This window comes from Saimiri boliviensis, chromosome 14 (genome assembly GCF_048565385.1).
Source record: "Saimiri boliviensis isolate mSaiBol1 chromosome 14, mSaiBol1.pri, whole genome shotgun sequence".
Classification (NCBI taxonomy): Eukaryota; Metazoa; Chordata; class Mammalia; order Primates; family Cebidae; genus Saimiri; species Saimiri boliviensis.
The window spans coordinates 90,142,305-90,161,493 of record NC_133462.1 but is presented as its reverse complement, the minus strand read 5'-3'; the positions used below and the strand labels follow the sequence as shown (position 1 = coordinate 90,161,493).

At 34.8% G+C, this 19,189-nt stretch overlaps 1 protein-coding gene across 10 annotated transcripts in view; it reads left to right on the top strand.

The window, feature by feature from the left end:
- The window catches only part of CEP170 (centrosomal protein 170), a 126,716-nt gene that overhangs the window by 65,285 nt on the left and 42,242 nt on the right, over positions 1 to 19,189 (top strand). For 5 of the 10 annotated variants that reach the window (XM_074385405.1, XM_074385408.1, XM_074385407.1 and 2 more), the window contains exons 9-11: positions 1,935 to 2,578; positions 14,337 to 14,486; positions 16,255 to 16,381. In XM_074385405.1, coding sequence (XP_074241506.1) covers positions 1,935 to 2,578; positions 14,337 to 14,486; positions 16,255 to 16,381 — 921 coding nt within the window. The remainder of the gene's footprint in view (positions 1 to 1,934; positions 2,579 to 14,336; positions 14,487 to 16,254; positions 16,382 to 19,189) is intronic. The other 5 variants (XM_074385413.1, XM_074385412.1, XM_074385411.1 and 2 more) reach the window with 2 other exon arrangements.

The following is a 19,189-nucleotide window of genomic DNA, read 5'->3' as shown; positions in this document are numbered from 1 at the left end:
TTGGAACCAGAATTAAATTCTGCGAAGATGGTATTTACATTAAAATTTTTGAGTATGTGTGTGATCTGGGTTGTTTTTGTGGTGCAGCAAATATTGGAGTTTTTTTCAGCTCTTAGAAACTGGATTCCTTTCCAGTAGAGCCAATACAACAATGAATAGGTTGTAAAGTATAGTGTTTTTAATGAAGTCTGTGTTTGAACTAGTGAGTTTATTTGATTTTGCCCTTCATCCGCTGTCTGTTATTCCTGGCTTAATTACCTGAGGCAGGGATTTCATTAATCCCATTTTTTCTTTTCAGATTGCATTTTGAGTAGTCAGTAATTTGAAGAAAGATGTTCAGATTGGTTGTCATATATGATTTTTATAGTGTTAATCACTATTAATTTGATAGAAGTGATCTCCAAATCACCTTCATTTTGGTCTTACTCACTGTCTTTGTTTCCTTTGCCTGTTACTTTTCCGAGACTTAACCCTTTTCTGTGTGTTCTGCAGTTCTTTCTTCTGTATCTTCTCACTCGTTTTATGTACCACATTTTTATAACTAGTGCTTCTGGGCTAAATCATTAGGACCAGTTAGTAATCTCTAAATTCATTAGGAACAACCTATCAACATTAGAACTCAACTTTTCCCTTAGACATATGTCATTCACTTCTCCCACCCTGCAACTTTTTCATGTCTGATCATTATTTTGTTTGGTACCATATTATTCAGTGGGTGTTCACATTAAAATTTGTAGCCCAGGTAAATTTTTAAAATCAGATTAGTCCTGGAAGCATTAGAATGTACTGTACCTTGTTGAGTAAATTCATTTATAGCCAAAGAAACCTAAAATCATTTATAGCTAAAGAAGCTTAAAATTCATTTAAGCTCTGATTTGTGATTTCATCTAAAACATGCATAGGATAACTCTTGACTTTCTAATAATTTCATGCTATAATAATATAATATCATTTGATTATTTTTATCATATACTTATTTAGGTAATGAGAATTTTAAATCTGGAAAAAAGCACATCCAAAACCTAACAGAACCATGAGGAGTAATTATTTAGTGGCTTTTTCTTGCTCTAAAATAAAAAAGCCTTTGTTAAAGAGGTGACCTTTCAAAATACAAATACATTCTAACATGATACGCTTCATGGGGAAGATATCTGGTTATATTTAGCACCATGCTATTTGCCCAGTAGGTCCTTAGATCTAGGTGGAGATTTCATAGATGACTCTTTTCATTGATAGACCTCTCAGCACACTGTATTTAACTCTTTGAAGCCATTAGAGTGCAAATGCAATTTTCAGAAATTCTCATAGCCAGAAAGATATTTGAAAAAAAATTGTGCAGTGATTGGTGGGGACTACAAATTTGAATCTTTTTAATAAAAAGGAAAAATATGCTGAGCTTCTGAAAGTATTGAACATCAGTGAAACTTAAGATTCATCACATTAAAAAAAAAGATTCATCACATTTTTATGATACTTGTGTTCTTTTTTCCTGTGTAACAGTAAGCATTTCAGGTGGCATTATCCTTTTTGTTGTCTTTTTTTAATCTCTAATGCTAGAGTCAAATCTTTTATTGCTAAGTAAGGTGTATAATTTGAAGGCAGAATTAATGTTTATTGATGTTATGAACATAAATATCCCAGAGATAGAGCATCGATTATGTATTAAGACATTGATGAAACGTTATAAAGTTAAAATTTGGAAAAAGAAAGGCGATCTTACTCAGTTGTTTATAAAGAACCTCATTGTTAGTTGATAAAATTTGAATGTAACCATTGCAGTTGAGCAAGTTTGCAGAGCCTGTTACTGAATAGAACATATGACTTTGGGTTGAAAAGGAGAAGGGAAACAAAACAAATAGCACTTTTGTATACGAGTCTAATTTTCTACATGAGACGTTTTCCTTCTCTATTGTGTGGTTTCTTTTCGCGTCCAGGAAATAAACATGATGATGGTACGCAAAGTGATTCAGAGAATGCCGGAGCTCACAGGCGCTGCAGCAAACGTGCAGCTCTTGAGGAACACTTAAGGCGCCACCATTCAGAACACAAAAAGCTACAGAAGGTCCAGTCTACCGAAAAGCATCAAGACCAAGCTGTTGTAAGTCAAACTGCTTTTATGATTGCATTCTTTGATGAAGACAATCCCAGAAAAAGAAGGTCATATTCTTTTACACAAAGTGCGGGAATCTTGTGTCAGGAAACTACATATTCAACACCACATACAAAACTTGAGAAAGCAGAATCTCCAACAGCAGATGCCAAAGTGGTTTCTTTGTCTTTACAGACTAGCTCTGCGCATCACAGAGGGGGGCATGGTGTTCCACATGGGAAATTGTTAAAACAGAAATCAGAGGAGCCATCGGTGTCAATACCCTTCCTACAAACTGCATTATTAAGAAGTTCAGGGAGTCTTGGGCACAGACCAAGCCAGGAGATGGATAAAATGTTAAAAAATCAAGCAACTTCTGCTACTTCTGAAAAGGATAATGATGATGACCAAAGTGACAAGGGTACTTATACCATTGAGTTAGAGAATCCCAACAGTGAGGAAGTGGAAGCAAGAAAAATGATTGACAAGGTAAATAATTGAAATTTGAGTGTGATCTTAGTTGTTGTGTGGTGTATTTGACGGGTGGAAATTATTGGAGAGCCAGCATGAGATGTCATACTGTCGGTGGTATTGGAATTTTAGGGTTTTGTTAGGGAACTGCAGGACTAACAGTAAGACCTACATGCTTTGTGCTGATACTCTGAATTTGCCTGAGTTTCATACATAGAACCCTGTACGTTTAAAAGGTTTGGACCTTTTAAATTTGTGTAAGTTAAAGATAGGTTTTAAAAATAGAATACTTTGGAAATTCTTACTTTGCATTTATTTAAAAATAAAAAGAAACAACCAACAAACATTGCTGTATACCTCTATTAACATAAATGTACATATTAGCCAAAAATAGTTAACCACAGATTTCCTGCCTACTGATTTCATGTTGGGAGCAGATGATAATACATGTTTTAGCTTTGTTCTTTGTCCTTATTTTTTCTAATTTCTATTCCCTGCTGTCATTGGTGATAGAAGTATGTGAAAACAAATCAGTTGTTTATGATTTAGCTCACTAGTTTAGACAAGTATATGCCCAGTTTTGATGGTTATCTACATTTCAAGTATATTCTTTGATATTATTGGCGGGTGTGTATAAGGATTGTTGCATGGTTAAAAAGTAATTTTTCTCAGTTTTGCAAATGGTAATGAAAGGCTGACTTTAGAATTAGCTATCAAGTTGTTGCAAAACAGCCTAATATTTATTTAGGTTTTGCACCAGCCTTATATTTATTTACTTCTTGCAAAATAGCAGTATCAGTTTGGCTAAGCATTAATCTTTTGTTTGAATTACTGTTACTCAAATGCGCTGTGTGGGTTACCAGCATAAATATTGCTTGGAAGCTTGTTAGAAATGCAGCTTCTCGGGCCCATTCCATATATACCAAGTCAGAATCTACATTAGAAACAAGCTCTCCAGTTAACTAATGTGCACGGTAACATCTGAGATGCACTTATTTAGATGATGAGTTTCTGGAATGGCTTCTCAGGGAGGAGGGCAAGACAAAATAACCCTTTGGGATGCAGGAAAGATGTTAGAACTTACATTTACTTTTATTTTTCTATTTTAATTTTTATTTTGTAGTGTATTCTGTAGTGTATAAAATCTCTTACTACGCTGTATAATATCTAAACATACATTTATCGAGTACATGCTTAAAGTTTACCATTGGGCTGCACAACTCCAAACTTTTGGAGATCCATTGTCTAGGAAATAGGTGTTATGTGAGCAATATTATAGTTGTTAATAAGAAAAGTATAGTGTTTAAGAAACATCTAATGTTTCTTAATGACCGAGCATAGTGATTGATGTTTTCCCATTAAAAGATTATTTTGCAGTGAAGGATTATATATATATATATATATATATATATATATATATATATATATATATATATGTTACAGTTTAAGAACATGGACACTTGTAAGCAGACAGGTCTGGGATGAAATATAAACTTTGCATGTACTAGTGTGTGCCCTTGGGTACCCCTTTAAGCCTCAGTTTGTTTTATCTCTGAAACAGAGGAGGGAACACTAGATTATAAAAAGACTTCAATAAAACATATAAAAGGCTTATCACAATACCTATCTTATATTGTTTTATAAATGCTACCTTATTATTACTGTTATTAGGAGTTTCCACATTTGAATCTCTATATAAAGTATTGGCAAATCCCAGAATATTCTTTCAGCACTGAAAGGGTCAAATGTAAAACCAAGTGAAAGTGACAGCGTGAGGGGCTAGCTTGACCAGGACTGCAGAAAGCCAAGAAAGAAGTCATTGTAGCAGATGAAACTCTTCGGGAAACTTCTGGATAGAGAGGGTGGCCACAAAACCTGGTTTATACCTGTTGCCTATAATTATCATAAGCAGCATTTTTTTATTCTCAGAGTCCATTTTGATAGCAAATTATATGGTCACACTATGGATAGACAAACCCAAGACTTTAGAACAGGAGTTATTTAAAGGAATAACGGTAGTATGTGACTAGGTACATAATTCAAAGTCATTCTTAGTTTGTATAAACCAGAAAATGAAGCCGAGACCATATTGCTGGGGAGAACAAGGCACACTACATTATCTTGTGACTGCCAAAGAAAAAGAGCTGAGATTCCATTAGCTTGAATCCAAATAAAGCTTAAAGCCAAATTTTGGCTAATTCAAGTCCAGCTCTGAGGAAACAAAAGCATGGAACCAGGCATCATATGTCTGAGTAAGGTGAAGTAACCTGTGAGTATGAAGAAAACGAAGACCAACAGCCAGAAGGAAGGCATAAAAAGCATTTTTGGAGGATAGGAGTAGTTACAGGCATCATTATCAAGTTGCTTGGCTGAATGTTGTCATCTGGTTTCTCCATTTTGAAGTTTGGGTGTATAGGATGGAACTTGGGGCCATCAGCTGTTACTTGTCTGAATTTAAATGTTCTTTGGTCCTGGATACGTTCATGTGGTCTAACTCTTTTTCACTTCATCATTTGAGAGGTGTTCTATTTCATTGATTCATTTATTTAGCAACTTCAATTCAGCATTAACTGTGTGCCAGTCTTTGTGTTTAGAAGAGGGTGATTCATAATGAACAGACTGAGTTCTTTCTCTCAATAAATAACTGTGTATTGGAATAAAAATACGCAGATGAAAACCAAGACTTTAAAAATAAAGTTTTTGGAGGAAAGCTACCACTAGCTTCCAAGAGGAGATCTCAGGTCTTCCTCAGAGGACATTCCTTCCTCAGAGAAATCTTTGGTCATCCAGTTTAAAAAAAAGTAGTCACTGTCATCAATTTGTTTCATTATAATCATAAGCTTTATTACTACTTCACTAGTTCATTGTTTATTCAATTGCCTCCCCACTCCCACTGGAGAGAGACACAAACAAGTGTAAACTTCATGACTGTAGGAACCTAGTACCAGCATATAAAATGTCCTTAATACTGCCAGCTGAGCTAGTCATGAAACATGTAATTAATCCCATAACAGGCATGCTAGGTAGAGTTTTCCAGAAATGTGGAACAGCCTATTCAAAAGCACAGGACCACACATGACTTGCTTAGAGGACCAGTTACTTTTGAGGAGTTGAGATTGGACTCAGTATTGAAGTTCTTTGCATATCATGCTAAGAACTTTAGGTCTAATGCTGAAGGCAGTGGGGGAATTATTGACAGCATTTAAGTAGAGCAATAACATGGTCAAGTCACTGTCAGAAGTGTGAAGTGTGGATTGAACAATCAAAATGCGAGATACACAGAGGGCAGTTTAAAAGCTGCTGTCATGTCCAGCAGTCAATCAGTTAATGTGTAGGTCTTAGGTAAGAGGTCTGGGCTAAAAATACAGATCTGGGAATTACTAGACAATAGAGGGTAGCCATCTTAGTAGGTTTTGTGTTGTTATACCTGAGACTGGGTAGTTTATAAAGAAAAGAGGTTTATTTAGCTCACAATTCTGCAGGCTGGGAAATTCAAGAGCATAGCTCTGCATATGCCTGGCTTATGTGAAGGGCTACATGCTGGTCAGAACATAGTAGAGAAAGTCATAGGAGAAGTGGACATACTCAAAAAGGCAAAACAAGAGGGGCAGCCCCACTTTTTAACAGTCTATTATAAAGGGGACTAAGCCATTCCCATGAGAACAAGAACTCACAAGACAGCATTCATGTATTCGTGAGAGATCTGCCTTTTTGACCCAAACACCTCCCAGTAGGCCTCCCCTCCCAACACTATTTCACTGGCAGTTAAACTTCCACATGAGTTTTGGCAGGGACAAACCACCTCCAAACCATAGCAGTAATTGAATACAAAATAAGAGATGAGATCAACCAGAGAAAATGTATAGGGTGAGAGGAAATAAAGTATGAAAATCTCAGCAACACCAGCATTGTCGGGCAATGGAATCAGGGAAAATCAGGAGAATGTGTAGCATCTTGGAATCAAAAGCAGAGGGAAGAGAAGCCAGTAAGCAGTAGTATCACATGATACACTAGTGTTAACTATGATGAGCACAGAATGCCTTTTCAGTTTTTCTCCAAAATGCATTGTAATGCTTGGTCTAAAGAAGATGAGCAAACCATGTGTTTGCATCTTGGGGAAAGTGCATAACATTAAACTGGGATTTCTTTAAAGAGATGACCAAGCTAAACTGCTGTATCCTGCTTTTTCTGTACTGGTAGTAAGTAGATAAAAGATATTGAGCTACCCGGCTGGGCATGGTGGCTCACACCTGTAACCCCAGCACTTTGGGAGGCTGAGGTGGGTGCATCATGAGGTCAGGGGTTCAAGACCAGTGTGGCTGAGATGGTGAAATCCTGTTTCTACCAAAACCACAAAAAAATAGCCCTGCATTGTGGTAGATGCCTGTAATCCCAGCTACTTCGCAAGTACCTGGTATTTATAAAGACCTCTGAAGTTTTACATCTAACTTTACATGGAAATACACTATAAGAAAGTGCTGTTGACTGCCAAAGGCATTTATCTTTCATAATAGTGATAATCTCTCCCAGCCCTCTCTCCCTTGGGCTCTCTGATAACCACTGTTCCATCACAGTACCAGTTTGTTCTCTCTACTCTTTCAACAAAAGAGAGAACCACTGAGGCAAGAGGAAGACCTTGTCGGGGTTACTTCCTAGCATCTTAAGGTAAATAGGAGAAACTTGTGATAAGAACAGAAAGCTGAACATTAAAGAAACACGAAAAAATATTGATCATTGTGGAGGGCTTGAGGAGCTATCTTTTTAAATATTTCTCCTCATAAATTCCGTATCTTAGACCAACTATGCCAGATACTTTTCTTGTCCTGAGTTTTGATTCTTGTTCATTGTGTCAATATATCTTCCCCGCAAAGGTCTCTTATTAGCGTCTTTTCTTCCCTCCTAGGGCCTGGTCACTGCTGGTTCTATAGGCAACAGTTGGTAGGGAAGAATCTAGAGCCAGGAGACATATAACAAAACTAGAAACACGGGATGAACATTTACAGCAGTGAGTCAAAGAGCTCAAGGAAGTTAGTGCTGAGAACCTGGATCCTGGGGAAATACTCCAAACCCTGAAAGTCACAGCAAGATTGAAGATGAGATCCAAGTAAGAGCCAGGGAAACAATGATAAACCAGAATCAAAATCTATGTAGACATTGCTACACAGAAGTCAGAGGAAGGCAGTCCATCCAAAGCCCACTCTATCCAAAGCCCACTCAAACATAAAAGTAGATGTGCATGGGAACTCAAGTAGGAGATCAAATAAGAGCATTGGACAGTAGGAGAAGACTTTGATAGCAGAGTTAGTATTTTTATTTTTGACTGAGCAATTTTATATATATATATATATATATATATATATAAATTTGTACCAGGAGAATTTTACTTTTGGTTTCTCTGATAAGTTCTCCTCAACCTTTCTTGACATCTGCTGTCTTCTTCCTAGATATAAGAAACCTTCTCCTGCTATGTTAATTTCCAAAACTTCACGAGGGAACCCTCACCTTTTATTCAGTCAGAAGCCTAACATAGTATGTTTGCCCTCATTTTCTTTCTCTACTGTTGTAAGAAATTCTATTTCTTTTCCCCTTTGAGGAACTTTCCACTTACTGTGCCCTCAATCTAATACGCTCCTCCTTATGTATTTGGCGTGCCTAGCTTCTCAAAATTCATTTAAAAATTTTATTAAAAATTCCTTCCATATTTTTAATAGTGGAAAATATATATAACAAAATTTTATTTAACAAAATTTAACATGAAATATGTATAACAAAATTTTCTTAGCAGTTTTTAAGTGCAGAGTTTAGAGATATTAAATACGTTTATGATGTTGTGCAACCATCACCAACATCCATCTCTATAACTTTTTGTCTTGTAAGGGAAACTCTGTATTCATCTCATAATTCACTTTGAAGTGGCTTTTACTGACCACTCTGTTTAAAGTAGCTCCGTCATTCACTTCTTTTGTGTCTCCATCAGATTACCAGGTTCTGTTTTCTTTATAGAACTCACTTCCATCTGGTTTACTTTGTTTGTCCACTCTAAGACGATGTTATTTGTCTTGTTCACATCTGTATCTCTTGTGTCTGGAGCGGTGCCTGGCATGTAATAGATATTCAATAAATATCTTTTGAATGAATGAATTAGAAAAATTTGTGACATGCTTTTTCATTTGTTAGTATTTGTATATGATTCATTGTATATTGGCTAATTTATTTCAATGAATTTACAGATTGATGAAATCCAGCCAGGCCCCCACAAAGAAATTTTTCTACATTTTTGTGTACTGAAACTAGTTTATATCCTGATTCCAAAATAACTTGTTAAAATATATAGTTTAAAACATTGTATGTATCATAAGCTTAGCTTTGTAATATTAAACATGAAAGCTGCAAAGATAGACAGATAGATAGTCTCAGAAGAAAAAGAAATGTATAAATTTCAGGAGAGATGCCTTGATAAATAGACTGGACTTACCTTTGAGTTCCTAGCAATACCTACCTGACAGCTTCCAGCTGGAAAATCTGCTCTGCAAGGAAAGGGGAATATGGTTATTGATGAATAGCCAGAATATAGGGACTATAAGAGGGAATGCATGACAAGGAAAGGTACCATAAGGAGTAGAGAAATTGGACATTTTAATTATAGAGGGATGAGATGCGATCCGAGTGTAATTTGGAGAGATGAAGGAATGAATAGAGAAAGATGTAGGAAGTAATGGAAGGGAAGAGATTACGGATGTAAGACTTGTAAGGAATGGGGAGAATCAAGAACACAAGGTAGGTTAAGAGGGAAGACAAAGATATAAGAGCATGTTTTCACCAGGAGGAGGAGCAAAGGAAGAAGATTGAGTCCCATTTAAAGAAAGTATGAGGTAAAATTCACATAATATAAAATGGACTCTTTTAGCCACTTAAAATGTATAATTCAGGTGGCTTTTAGTACATTCACCATGTTGTGCCACCATCAGCTCTATCTTAATTTCAGGGCATTTCCATCACTCCAAAACAAGATCTTAGATCCATTAAGCAGCCATTACCCATTCCTTCCTCCCTCAGCCTCTTGGCAGCCACTAATCTGCTTTTTCTCTCCACGGATTTGCTTATTCCGGACATTTTATCGAAATGGAATCATACCATATGTGGCCTTTTGTGACCAGCAACTTTCACTTGAAATAATGTTTTCAAGGTTCATCCCTGTTGCAACGTCTTTCAGTACTGCATTCCTTTGTATGGCTGAATAAATACCTCATTGTTTTCGTAAACCATCCACGGATGGTTTGTGGTGTTTGTTCCTTTGGCTGTTGAAATTAACACTGCTATGAATGTGCATGTACATATCTTTATTTGTGTAACAGAATAAATTATAAAATGTCTCTCCTAACCCTCTTTCTGAGCTCTTCTAATAATTTTGTCTGACTTTTAAAAGTTGATTAAAAATATGTGATAAAAATGGCAGTACTAAATATTCAGAATAATGTATTCCATTGAATTTTAAGGGATTTTTCTTTTTAAAAGTAAAGTTAGATTTTCATGGAAAATTACAAAAATAAATTCTGCTCTTAAATCATCCTGATTTAGTTCCTTGACACTAGTGGCTAGAATTCTGCATAATTCTTAAAGTAATTTTGTGTCAAATTGTTTTCATGGGCCATGGGAATCTCTGCTATTGATTTGATCTAACAGAGACCCTGCTTTCCTTACCCAAGAAGTCTTTGCTCATTGAGGAGAGAAATGTTCTGGTTATCTGAGGTTGAAACTTAAGTACATTTTTACTTGGCCACCTTCATGTGATTGATATACTAATACAATACTATTTTTCAGTTGTTACTTTAAGATTGTAGAAGTTAGTTATTTAATCTGCCATTATATTTCTCATTTCTGTGGGAAGAATTCTGAATTCCAACTGATTGAGATTTTTTTAAACTAATAAATTAGCATATTGCTATTGAATTATCATTTTGCTCTACATTGCATTACTATATTTTTATGCCTGCATCTCACCCCATGGCCCTTCTCTTCCTTCACAATGGTCTCTACTTTCTGTCACAATCAGCAGGCTTCCTGTATCTGATGTTACTAAATATAAATTTTGACCTCTCTACAAACATTGAATAGATGGGATGTTTATCCGCACAAAAGTTGACCTTGTATCCTTCATCCTTACCATTCTGGTTTCAGAATTGGACACCGTGGACTTTCTTAGCAGAGACTGAGCTTTTAAATAATAATGGCTATGATCATAATATGCTAGTGAAAAAAAATCCAAACTTTTCATAGATTTGGTTTGTATTGTACTACTTCGTTATCTGGAGAATGTTTAGTCTCTTTTAAAACTAAAAGTTAAAAATAGAGTTTGTTTCTTACAGATATTTGGTTTTAACTACAGAACGGTCCTGCATGGTTCCTTCAGCTGACATTCTGTTCGTGTTTTAAGCTCCTTTATGAGACCTGAGCTCCTCAAAAGCATACATAATCCCCTATAGTGGTTAGACAAGTAGCCTGTGGATAGTAAGTGCCATTCCCCAGTAACAGGTTGTTAAAATTGTTTACAGTACAAAGCTCCACTGAGCTTTGGATGTGAAATCCCAAAGTGAAATACCAAATATCACCTGTATGTATTCAGAAGAAAAGATTGTTTCATGATCGTTGGAGTGGGATAGGGAGGGAGGTACTGCTTCTTACCTCAAGCCTAGAGACCACAGGGGAGGGGTCACCGCCCACTCCACAAATAGGGGTGGATCTACTTGGATAAAGGGAACTGTAGGAGAGAACATGTGAAAGCCACTTCCCACCCCCAGTACAAATGAGTTGTCTTTAAACATCTGCTGGGCCCAGACAGCTCTGCGTGCAAGTGCGAGTTCACAAAGACATTTTCTATTCCTGTCCAATTTCACCTTCCTTTGTTCCTACTCTGGAAGAATTAGAAACTGACTGGTGAACTTGGGGTGCAGCTTCTATTAGAGAGGAAGTATAAAAATGAGGTGTCTTGTCTCCTTCCCCACTGTGGACTTCTAGCCTGCAGAAGCTCCTCGCTGAGTGAGAGACCTGGCTTTTGTACTATGTCATATTTGGGATTTTGACTGAGAGCGGATCAGTGTGAGGAAGGGAAGAGAATCATGAGCCTAGAGCTCACATTTGAAATACCTTTGAGCCTTCCAGTAGGTGAGGTGACTGGTGAGCAACCAACTATAGTTAGTAACTGAACAGAATCTAGAATGAAAGGTGAAAAAACCTAGCATATTGGGTCTTGATTTTGAGGAGCTCTCAAGTTCTGTACAGTTATTAGCTCTTCTGTCAGATTGTAGGTACCGTTAGAAGTATGAAAAGTACAGTAGCTTTAAGTATATAGACAGTATAAACTTTGTATTTTCATTTTCATACAAAAGTTGTCGCAATTGGGTGTTTTTCTGCTTTGACATAGAAACGAGTAGACATGGTTTTCAATCTGGACTGGTAGTCATTGCTATCATTAATTTTTCAAAACGCTCTCAAAACAGATACGAAATTGGAAGGCTTCTCTTTCTATACTGTAATAGGTCAGGCCCTACCACTGGTTTGGAGAAGAAATAATTGTTATTTACTTAATGTATGTATAGCTGTCTCTAATGCTTTAAAAGGAATCTGTCAGATGTCATCCAAGTATTTTTTGTCTAACTTCAGCTCCCCCTCCTCACAGGATTAGTTCTTGGTGTGTGTTTTGTTGTCATTTCAAAGTGGTGTCAGAAGTGATTTAGAGAGGTTCATGAGATTTTATTTGAAACTGCTCGTTCATGCTTAGATGTTTGTGGAAATCAAGTTTTTAATGTGGATAAAAATTAAATATTAATAAATCAGAAAATCACTTAAGGTAATGTCTAAATTACATGTCAAAGAGATGCAAAAATGCAAGTTCATGGGGTTATTTTTACTTTCAAACTTGAGTTAGAGTTTCCTTAGTAATTATAAAATAAGGGAATCAACTTCAGTAACATTAGAGTTTAATGATTTGAGTTAGGAATTATTAATTTTTTTAAAGACGGACACAATTAACTTGAATAGCTAGAATTTGCTTTCTTTACGAATGGGAGCCAAAGGTAGAGGACACCGGTAATACTCTGTTTTTTTCACTGCTGTTAAACTTAATTCTAATATTAAGTAAAATGAAGCCGTTTTTGTTTTTTCCCTTCTGTACACTTTGCTTCCATGTTTTAAAATTCACACTTGATTTAAAATTAACAATATAATTTGCCCTTGAAGCAAAGATAATTTATTGTGGAAGTTCAAGAAAAAATTAAATCATAGACAACTATAATGTTAGAATTAAATATGAAGTAATAAGGCCATCTAGTGGTAAAATTTTCAAGTTTTGGTGAATGAGAAAGTACAATATCTGTTTCACTAAATGTGAACATTAGAACTTACCGTATAGCTGTACTATAAGACCATTGAAACTTAATATCTAGAAAACAGTTTAGCCTGAGGTAGTTTTCCCTTGTAGTAAATGAAGGCTCTCTGGTTATATTCTGAAGATCCTATCTGCAAATTGCTCATTCAAAGACATGATATTTTTCTAGATTGTAATAATCAGAGCCGCAAACAATAACTATAAAGAATAAAAATTGGGAACAAAGTAGAGACTTAATAGCAGAATAGAATGTTAAAATTTATACACCTAAAACTTTTCTAATCATTCTGCAACATCCAGGGCCTGTTATTTGCCAGGAAATGAGTAAAACTTGGGTCCTGCCCATTAAACAAAACAAGCACACCATTGTTTTTGTCTTTGTATTCAGAACTTTTCAAAAGTGTTGAACATTGACAACTTGCTTTTTGAAACAGTTAATCTGACTAAATAGACCTAGAGCTTGTATTTCAAACAAAGGTTTTTAAGTGGTTGTTGGGCAAATACAGTTTGAGAATTATGCTATCCAATATGTCACAATTATACAATAAAATGGCATCTTAGAAAATGATGTGTATGAGTTTAACACAGATATGTGAATGTTAAACATTTGCTTGGGAAGGAACAGATAGAGTTTAGAGTTTTTCAACAGGTATCACAAAAATAATAGAGCAAAGAAACAAGCTGAAAACAAACTGAAGAGATAGTATTTTTTTGTAACTCTTTGCATTATTGTAGTGTTTAACGTTACTAAATCCTTTTTTTTTTTTGAAACAGGGTCTCACTGTGTTGCCCAGGCTGGAGTTCAGTGGCACAATCTCAGCTCACTGTAACCCGCCTCCTGGGTTCAAGCTATTTTCTTGCCTCAACCTTCCAAGTATCTGGGACTGCAGGTGCGCAGCACCACGCTCAGCTAATTTTTGTATTTTTAGTAGAGACGAGGTTTCACCGTGTTGGCCAGACTAGTCTGAAACTCCTGGCCTCAAGTGATCTGCCTGCCTCAGCCGCAGCCTCCCAAAGTGCTGGGATTATAGGTGTGTGCCGCTGCACCCGGACTGTTAAATCTTTTAACAAATAAAATATGTCTTGAATATTTCTTTTTTTAATCAAACAAGACATTTGCTAAATGTTAAAAAAGGATAGTTACTTTCACATAAGCTCTGACTGCCTACTTTCCTTTCCAGCTGTCATAATTGGCTGTTACTGTCATTCAAGTTTTTCTTAGTTTTGAAATTAACTGTTAAAATTAATTCAGAATACATACACACAAACACACACACACACACACACACACACACACACACACACACATATATATTTGCCTCTGACATTAATTACATTTTATCTTTTGCTCAGACATTTCACTTTCATTTATAAAATAATTTTTCCCTCTAGGTGTTTGGAGTAGATGACAATCAGGATTATAATAGGCCTGTTATCAATGAAAAACATAAAGATCTGATAAAAGATTGGGCTCTCAGTTCTGCTGCTGCAGTAATGGAAGAAAGAAAACCACTGACTGCATCTGGATTTCACCACTTGGAGGTATACATCTCTTCTGTGTACCTATTTACACGAATAAAGTATAAAGTATCCCCGCCCCCCGCCCCACCCCTGCTGAGACGGAGTTTCGCTTTGTTGCCCAGGTTAGAGTACAGTGTCACAATCTCAGCTCACTGCAACCTCTGCCTCCTGGATCAAGTGATTCTCCTGCCTCAGCCTCCCAAGTAGCTAGGATTACAGCCTCCCAAGTAGCTAGCACCATGCCCTGCTAATTTTTTATTTTCAATAGAGACGGGATTTCACCATGTTAGCCAGGCTGATTTCGAACTCCTGACCTCAAATGATCCACCCGCCTCAGCCTCCCAAAGTGCTGGGATTACAAGAGTGAACCACTACACCTGGCCTGAATTCATATCATCTGTAAATGACATTATTTTAAGCAATTCAGTGTATCTCCTTCTAAAATGCTTTGAAAAACTAACTTATTACAAATTTATTTTCTAAGGAAAGCCTAAAGCAATTTTTCAGTGATTAAACTTTAGTTTTTATTAGGTTTTAAAAATATTCTTTTGTTGATGAGGAAAATATTACCTTTCAATAAACAGTTAATGAGCTATATGCTCATTGTTCTGACCGGCATTATGAGATAAGAAACATATGCTGCTTGTATTGCCTTGGAAGTATATGTTTCCTGTATATCATACCAAGAAACATGTACCTGGGTACTTCTGATAGATACGATTTATATACCGCAGTAAGTGTAAATACAGTACAGCCCAGGATATAATTAGAAAAATATGAAATTAATTAAGGATTGCTTGGTTAAGATAGTTACAGAGTCAGTATGTGTAGTAGAGCTAGAAAGGCCTCACTCAGCTGCCATTTTAAGCTCAGAGCTTTTGAATCAGTCACTTCTCTCTTATCTTCTGTTTTCTCATCTACACAAATGGCATTTTTGATAAAATCTATTAGTAGAGAATTTTATGAAGTATGTAAAGCATTCAGCATAGTACTTGCCTGAGATTGCCTGAGATTTATGCACTTAACAAATGTTTTTTACCTTTATCAGACATGATACTAAAAATTCATGCCACATTGATGTGTCAAAAAGAAATGTAAAAAAAAAAAAAACAACTAAGAAGTATTATTATTTATTCAGATAATAAGAGCTAGCATTCAATGGAAGCTTTCGTTCTCTGACTCATTATGCTACACTGTCTCAGGAATGAGCTAATTTGTAATATACAAATATAAATTAATATAAAATACAAATCGAAGGAAATCTAAAGGTGTAAATAAATATAAATAAAATGTTACATCTGTATGAAGTATACAGGTACATACAGGTAAATAGACCCGTGTTTGTTTATTAATGTTAAAATTAACCTTGTGATCCACCCACCTCTGCCTCCCAAAGTGCTGGAATTAAAGGCATGAGCCACTGCGCCCGGCCCAAATCTGACACTTTTAATAAAATCTTTGTTTTGACTAGTTCAAAATAAAGTTTTTGTCATAGCTTTCCACTCCCTGCTTGTCATTATGGTTTTCATATGTAGCCTTGGCTTGTCTTGGATTTTCATTGAGAGATGTCATTTTTAGTGACTAAGTTTTTTGTTTTTTGTTTTCAGAGAAAATCTGTATTTTCTAGAGAATTTTTATTTTATGTAAGAAAAAATTTAATAATCGATATAGCAAGGTGAGGTTTATTTATGAGTTTGTATGACAAGTCAATGTGACTAAATGAAGTTCTCATTCATGAGACTCCAATATGACCAGGCTGCATTATTTTCTTATTTTTCTCCTCCTTTAGGAAGGCACGTCTTCATCGGGAAGCAAACGCTGGGTTTCACAGTGGGCTAGTTTGGCTGCTAATCATACAAGGCATGATCAAGAAGAAAGGATAATGGATTTTTCCGCACCTCTTCCTTTAGAGAATGGTATTCCTTCTCTTTCTCCCTTTCATTCTTTTTCCCTTTTTTCTTCTCCTTCTCCATTTCTCTCTCTCTCTCTTACTCTTACCTTCTCTGCCTTTTTGTGAATCATATATCAGTTGTTATTATAAAAGACAAGCCAAATCTATCCAGTAAAAAGTAAGTTAAACCTTAATAAACATATTCACATACTCTCATGCTGATATATGAATTTTTTAATAAATAAAAAGCTAGTTTTTATTAGACATTTTATATTTTGAGGGATTTTAAGCAGGGGAAAAATTCAGAGTGATAAAAGTTTTTAAAGAAACTTTGTGGACTTCCTAAGTCAGGACTTCCTAAGGACAGACAGACTGACAGACACCAGCTTGGATTTAATAGTTCATTCCAAGGCACTTTTCCTTTTAGTTGTAAATTTCTGCTGTTGAAAATAAGAATGATTTTAAATGTTGTGTTTTTACTTTTAAATGAAAATTCTTCCTACTCTTTCTGATATGCTGATTTTGACCAACGTAGCTATCATTAAAGTATAATCTTAACTGAAGATAAGGAAATAATTTGTAAATGAAGCATATATATGTGTATATATATATTACATATATAGATGAAGCATATATATATTTCAGACATGTAAATTAAAAGTTAAAAATAAGGTGAAGATAAGTCTAAACAATTTTATTCGTAAAACAGATGTTGAGTGCCTTCTTTATGTCATACTTTTAATGAAAAGGAATAATCTTACAAATCTATGTAGTCTGATTTTTATTACCTTTTATATTTACATGAACAGAAATATAAAGGCTTTTTAGACAAAATGAAATCATATGCCTCCAAGGATTTCATTATTTGTTCATTAGTTTCCTAATTAAAAATAAGCCCCTGAAAGGGGGATGAAGAGATGATGGTCAAAAGGTACAAAATCTGAGTAAGGAGGAAGAAACTTTTTTTTTCCCCCCGAGATCTTTTGCACAGCATGGTGAATATAGTTAATAATATAGTATTGTACACTCCAAAACCGCTCAGAGTAAATTTTAGATGTACCTACCACAACAAATGTTAACCGTTTGAGGTGATGAATATGCTAACTAGCTTGATTTAATTATTTCACATTGTACTTACAGTCATCATCTGGTACACAATAAACATCTATAATTATAAATTGTCAACTTACAATAAAAAATTTAAAAACTTACCCAAGTTGAGAAATAAATACTCATTTACAGTTAAAAACAAAAAGACCCTCAGTGAGATTTTGTAGCTGGCTTTTATCTGTTATCTTAATTTTGTTCTTGTTGAAAATGGAAATTTGTTTTGTCTCAGGCTTGTGGCACCTCAAAAATCTGTTTTAAGAATTTTATAACTTCCTCAAATATTAGAAGTATTTGAGGAAGCTACATAGCATTGTACTAGAAAAGCTACATCATTTATTTATGTTAGAATCTAGAAGTAATTGACAGTATTACCAGAAATTCTTTGGCGGGAAGAAAATAATTTGGTTCATATAAATTATGTTTAGGAAACAAACCAGACAGAAGGCTAGATAAATTTACCAAAGAATCTATTATAAAGTCATTTAGTATTATCTGAGAAAAGCAGAATTCTACCCTTGTTATAAAAAATAATAGACCACTTAGCTTTCATAGTTTCTGTTTTATCATATTCTAAATGAATTTATTTAAATAAGCTGGTAAACCCACTTAAATCCTAAAATATTTTTGTTAAACATATTGAATATATATTAGGAGCGGGGCAGTATGAGAAATACTAGAAAAATACAAAAGGGTAAAAGAGCATTACATTTTAGATGTTTCAGTTAGCACTAAGGAGATAAGGCATATGAAAGAAGAAACAAAATAAGATATAACATGATTAATGACTAAATGAAAGTTAAATATCAGTTCAGTAAGTATTTTCCTCCATCATAACCATTGTATTGATATGATATTTAAAAGCTAAACTTTTTAAATTATAAAGAGGAAAAATAGACCCACAGAAGCTATATCTATTATCTTTTCTCCATTTATCCCTAAAAGATTAGGAAGCTCTATGTGTTAATTTACATTTCCCTAAAAAGATGTTTCCATTTTCTCAGAAATACTTTTCATTTTTAACAGTCAGGAAAATTCTTAAATGTTCTTAAATTCTCTTGTGGAAAAATCAAAATATGTATTTTCTTATTGGCTTCTACTTACTTGACAAAAAAGAAAGGGATTGTGTGTTTCCATATGTGGGCTTAATAGCCAGAAGACTATAATTTTAAAATCCCTCAATTTATAAAAGTTTGCCATGTTCTAACTATGAAAAGTCTGCTATTTTATAATTTTAAAAATTCTTTTAATCAGCTATAGATTATTTTTAAAATCTTGTTAAAGTTCTGTATTTTTAATTTTACTTAAGAAATCCAAAATTGTCATTCTTTCAAGTGGATAGTAATGCTTTTTAAAAACTAAGTGTGTTGTTCTTCTCTACTATGTAATTGAAAATATAGAGAATAAACAATGTTTATTAGACATTCTCTGTATAAATCTGTAATTGTTAGATTCTGGTTTTTTGAGCAAACCTCAAGGGTGGAAAGTTACAAAAGTGAGAATGAACACCGTGAACTTTCCTTCTATAAAATGCATTAAGAGGAAAGAATAGCAATATATTTAGGTTTAAGATCAGAATGACCCTTGTATACCATTACGACTATAGTTAATAACAATGCATTGTATATTTGAAATAGCTGAAAGTAGATCTTAAATGTTCTCAAAAAAGGTAAGTATATGAGGTAATAGATACGTTAATTAGCTTGACTGAGCCATTGCATAATGG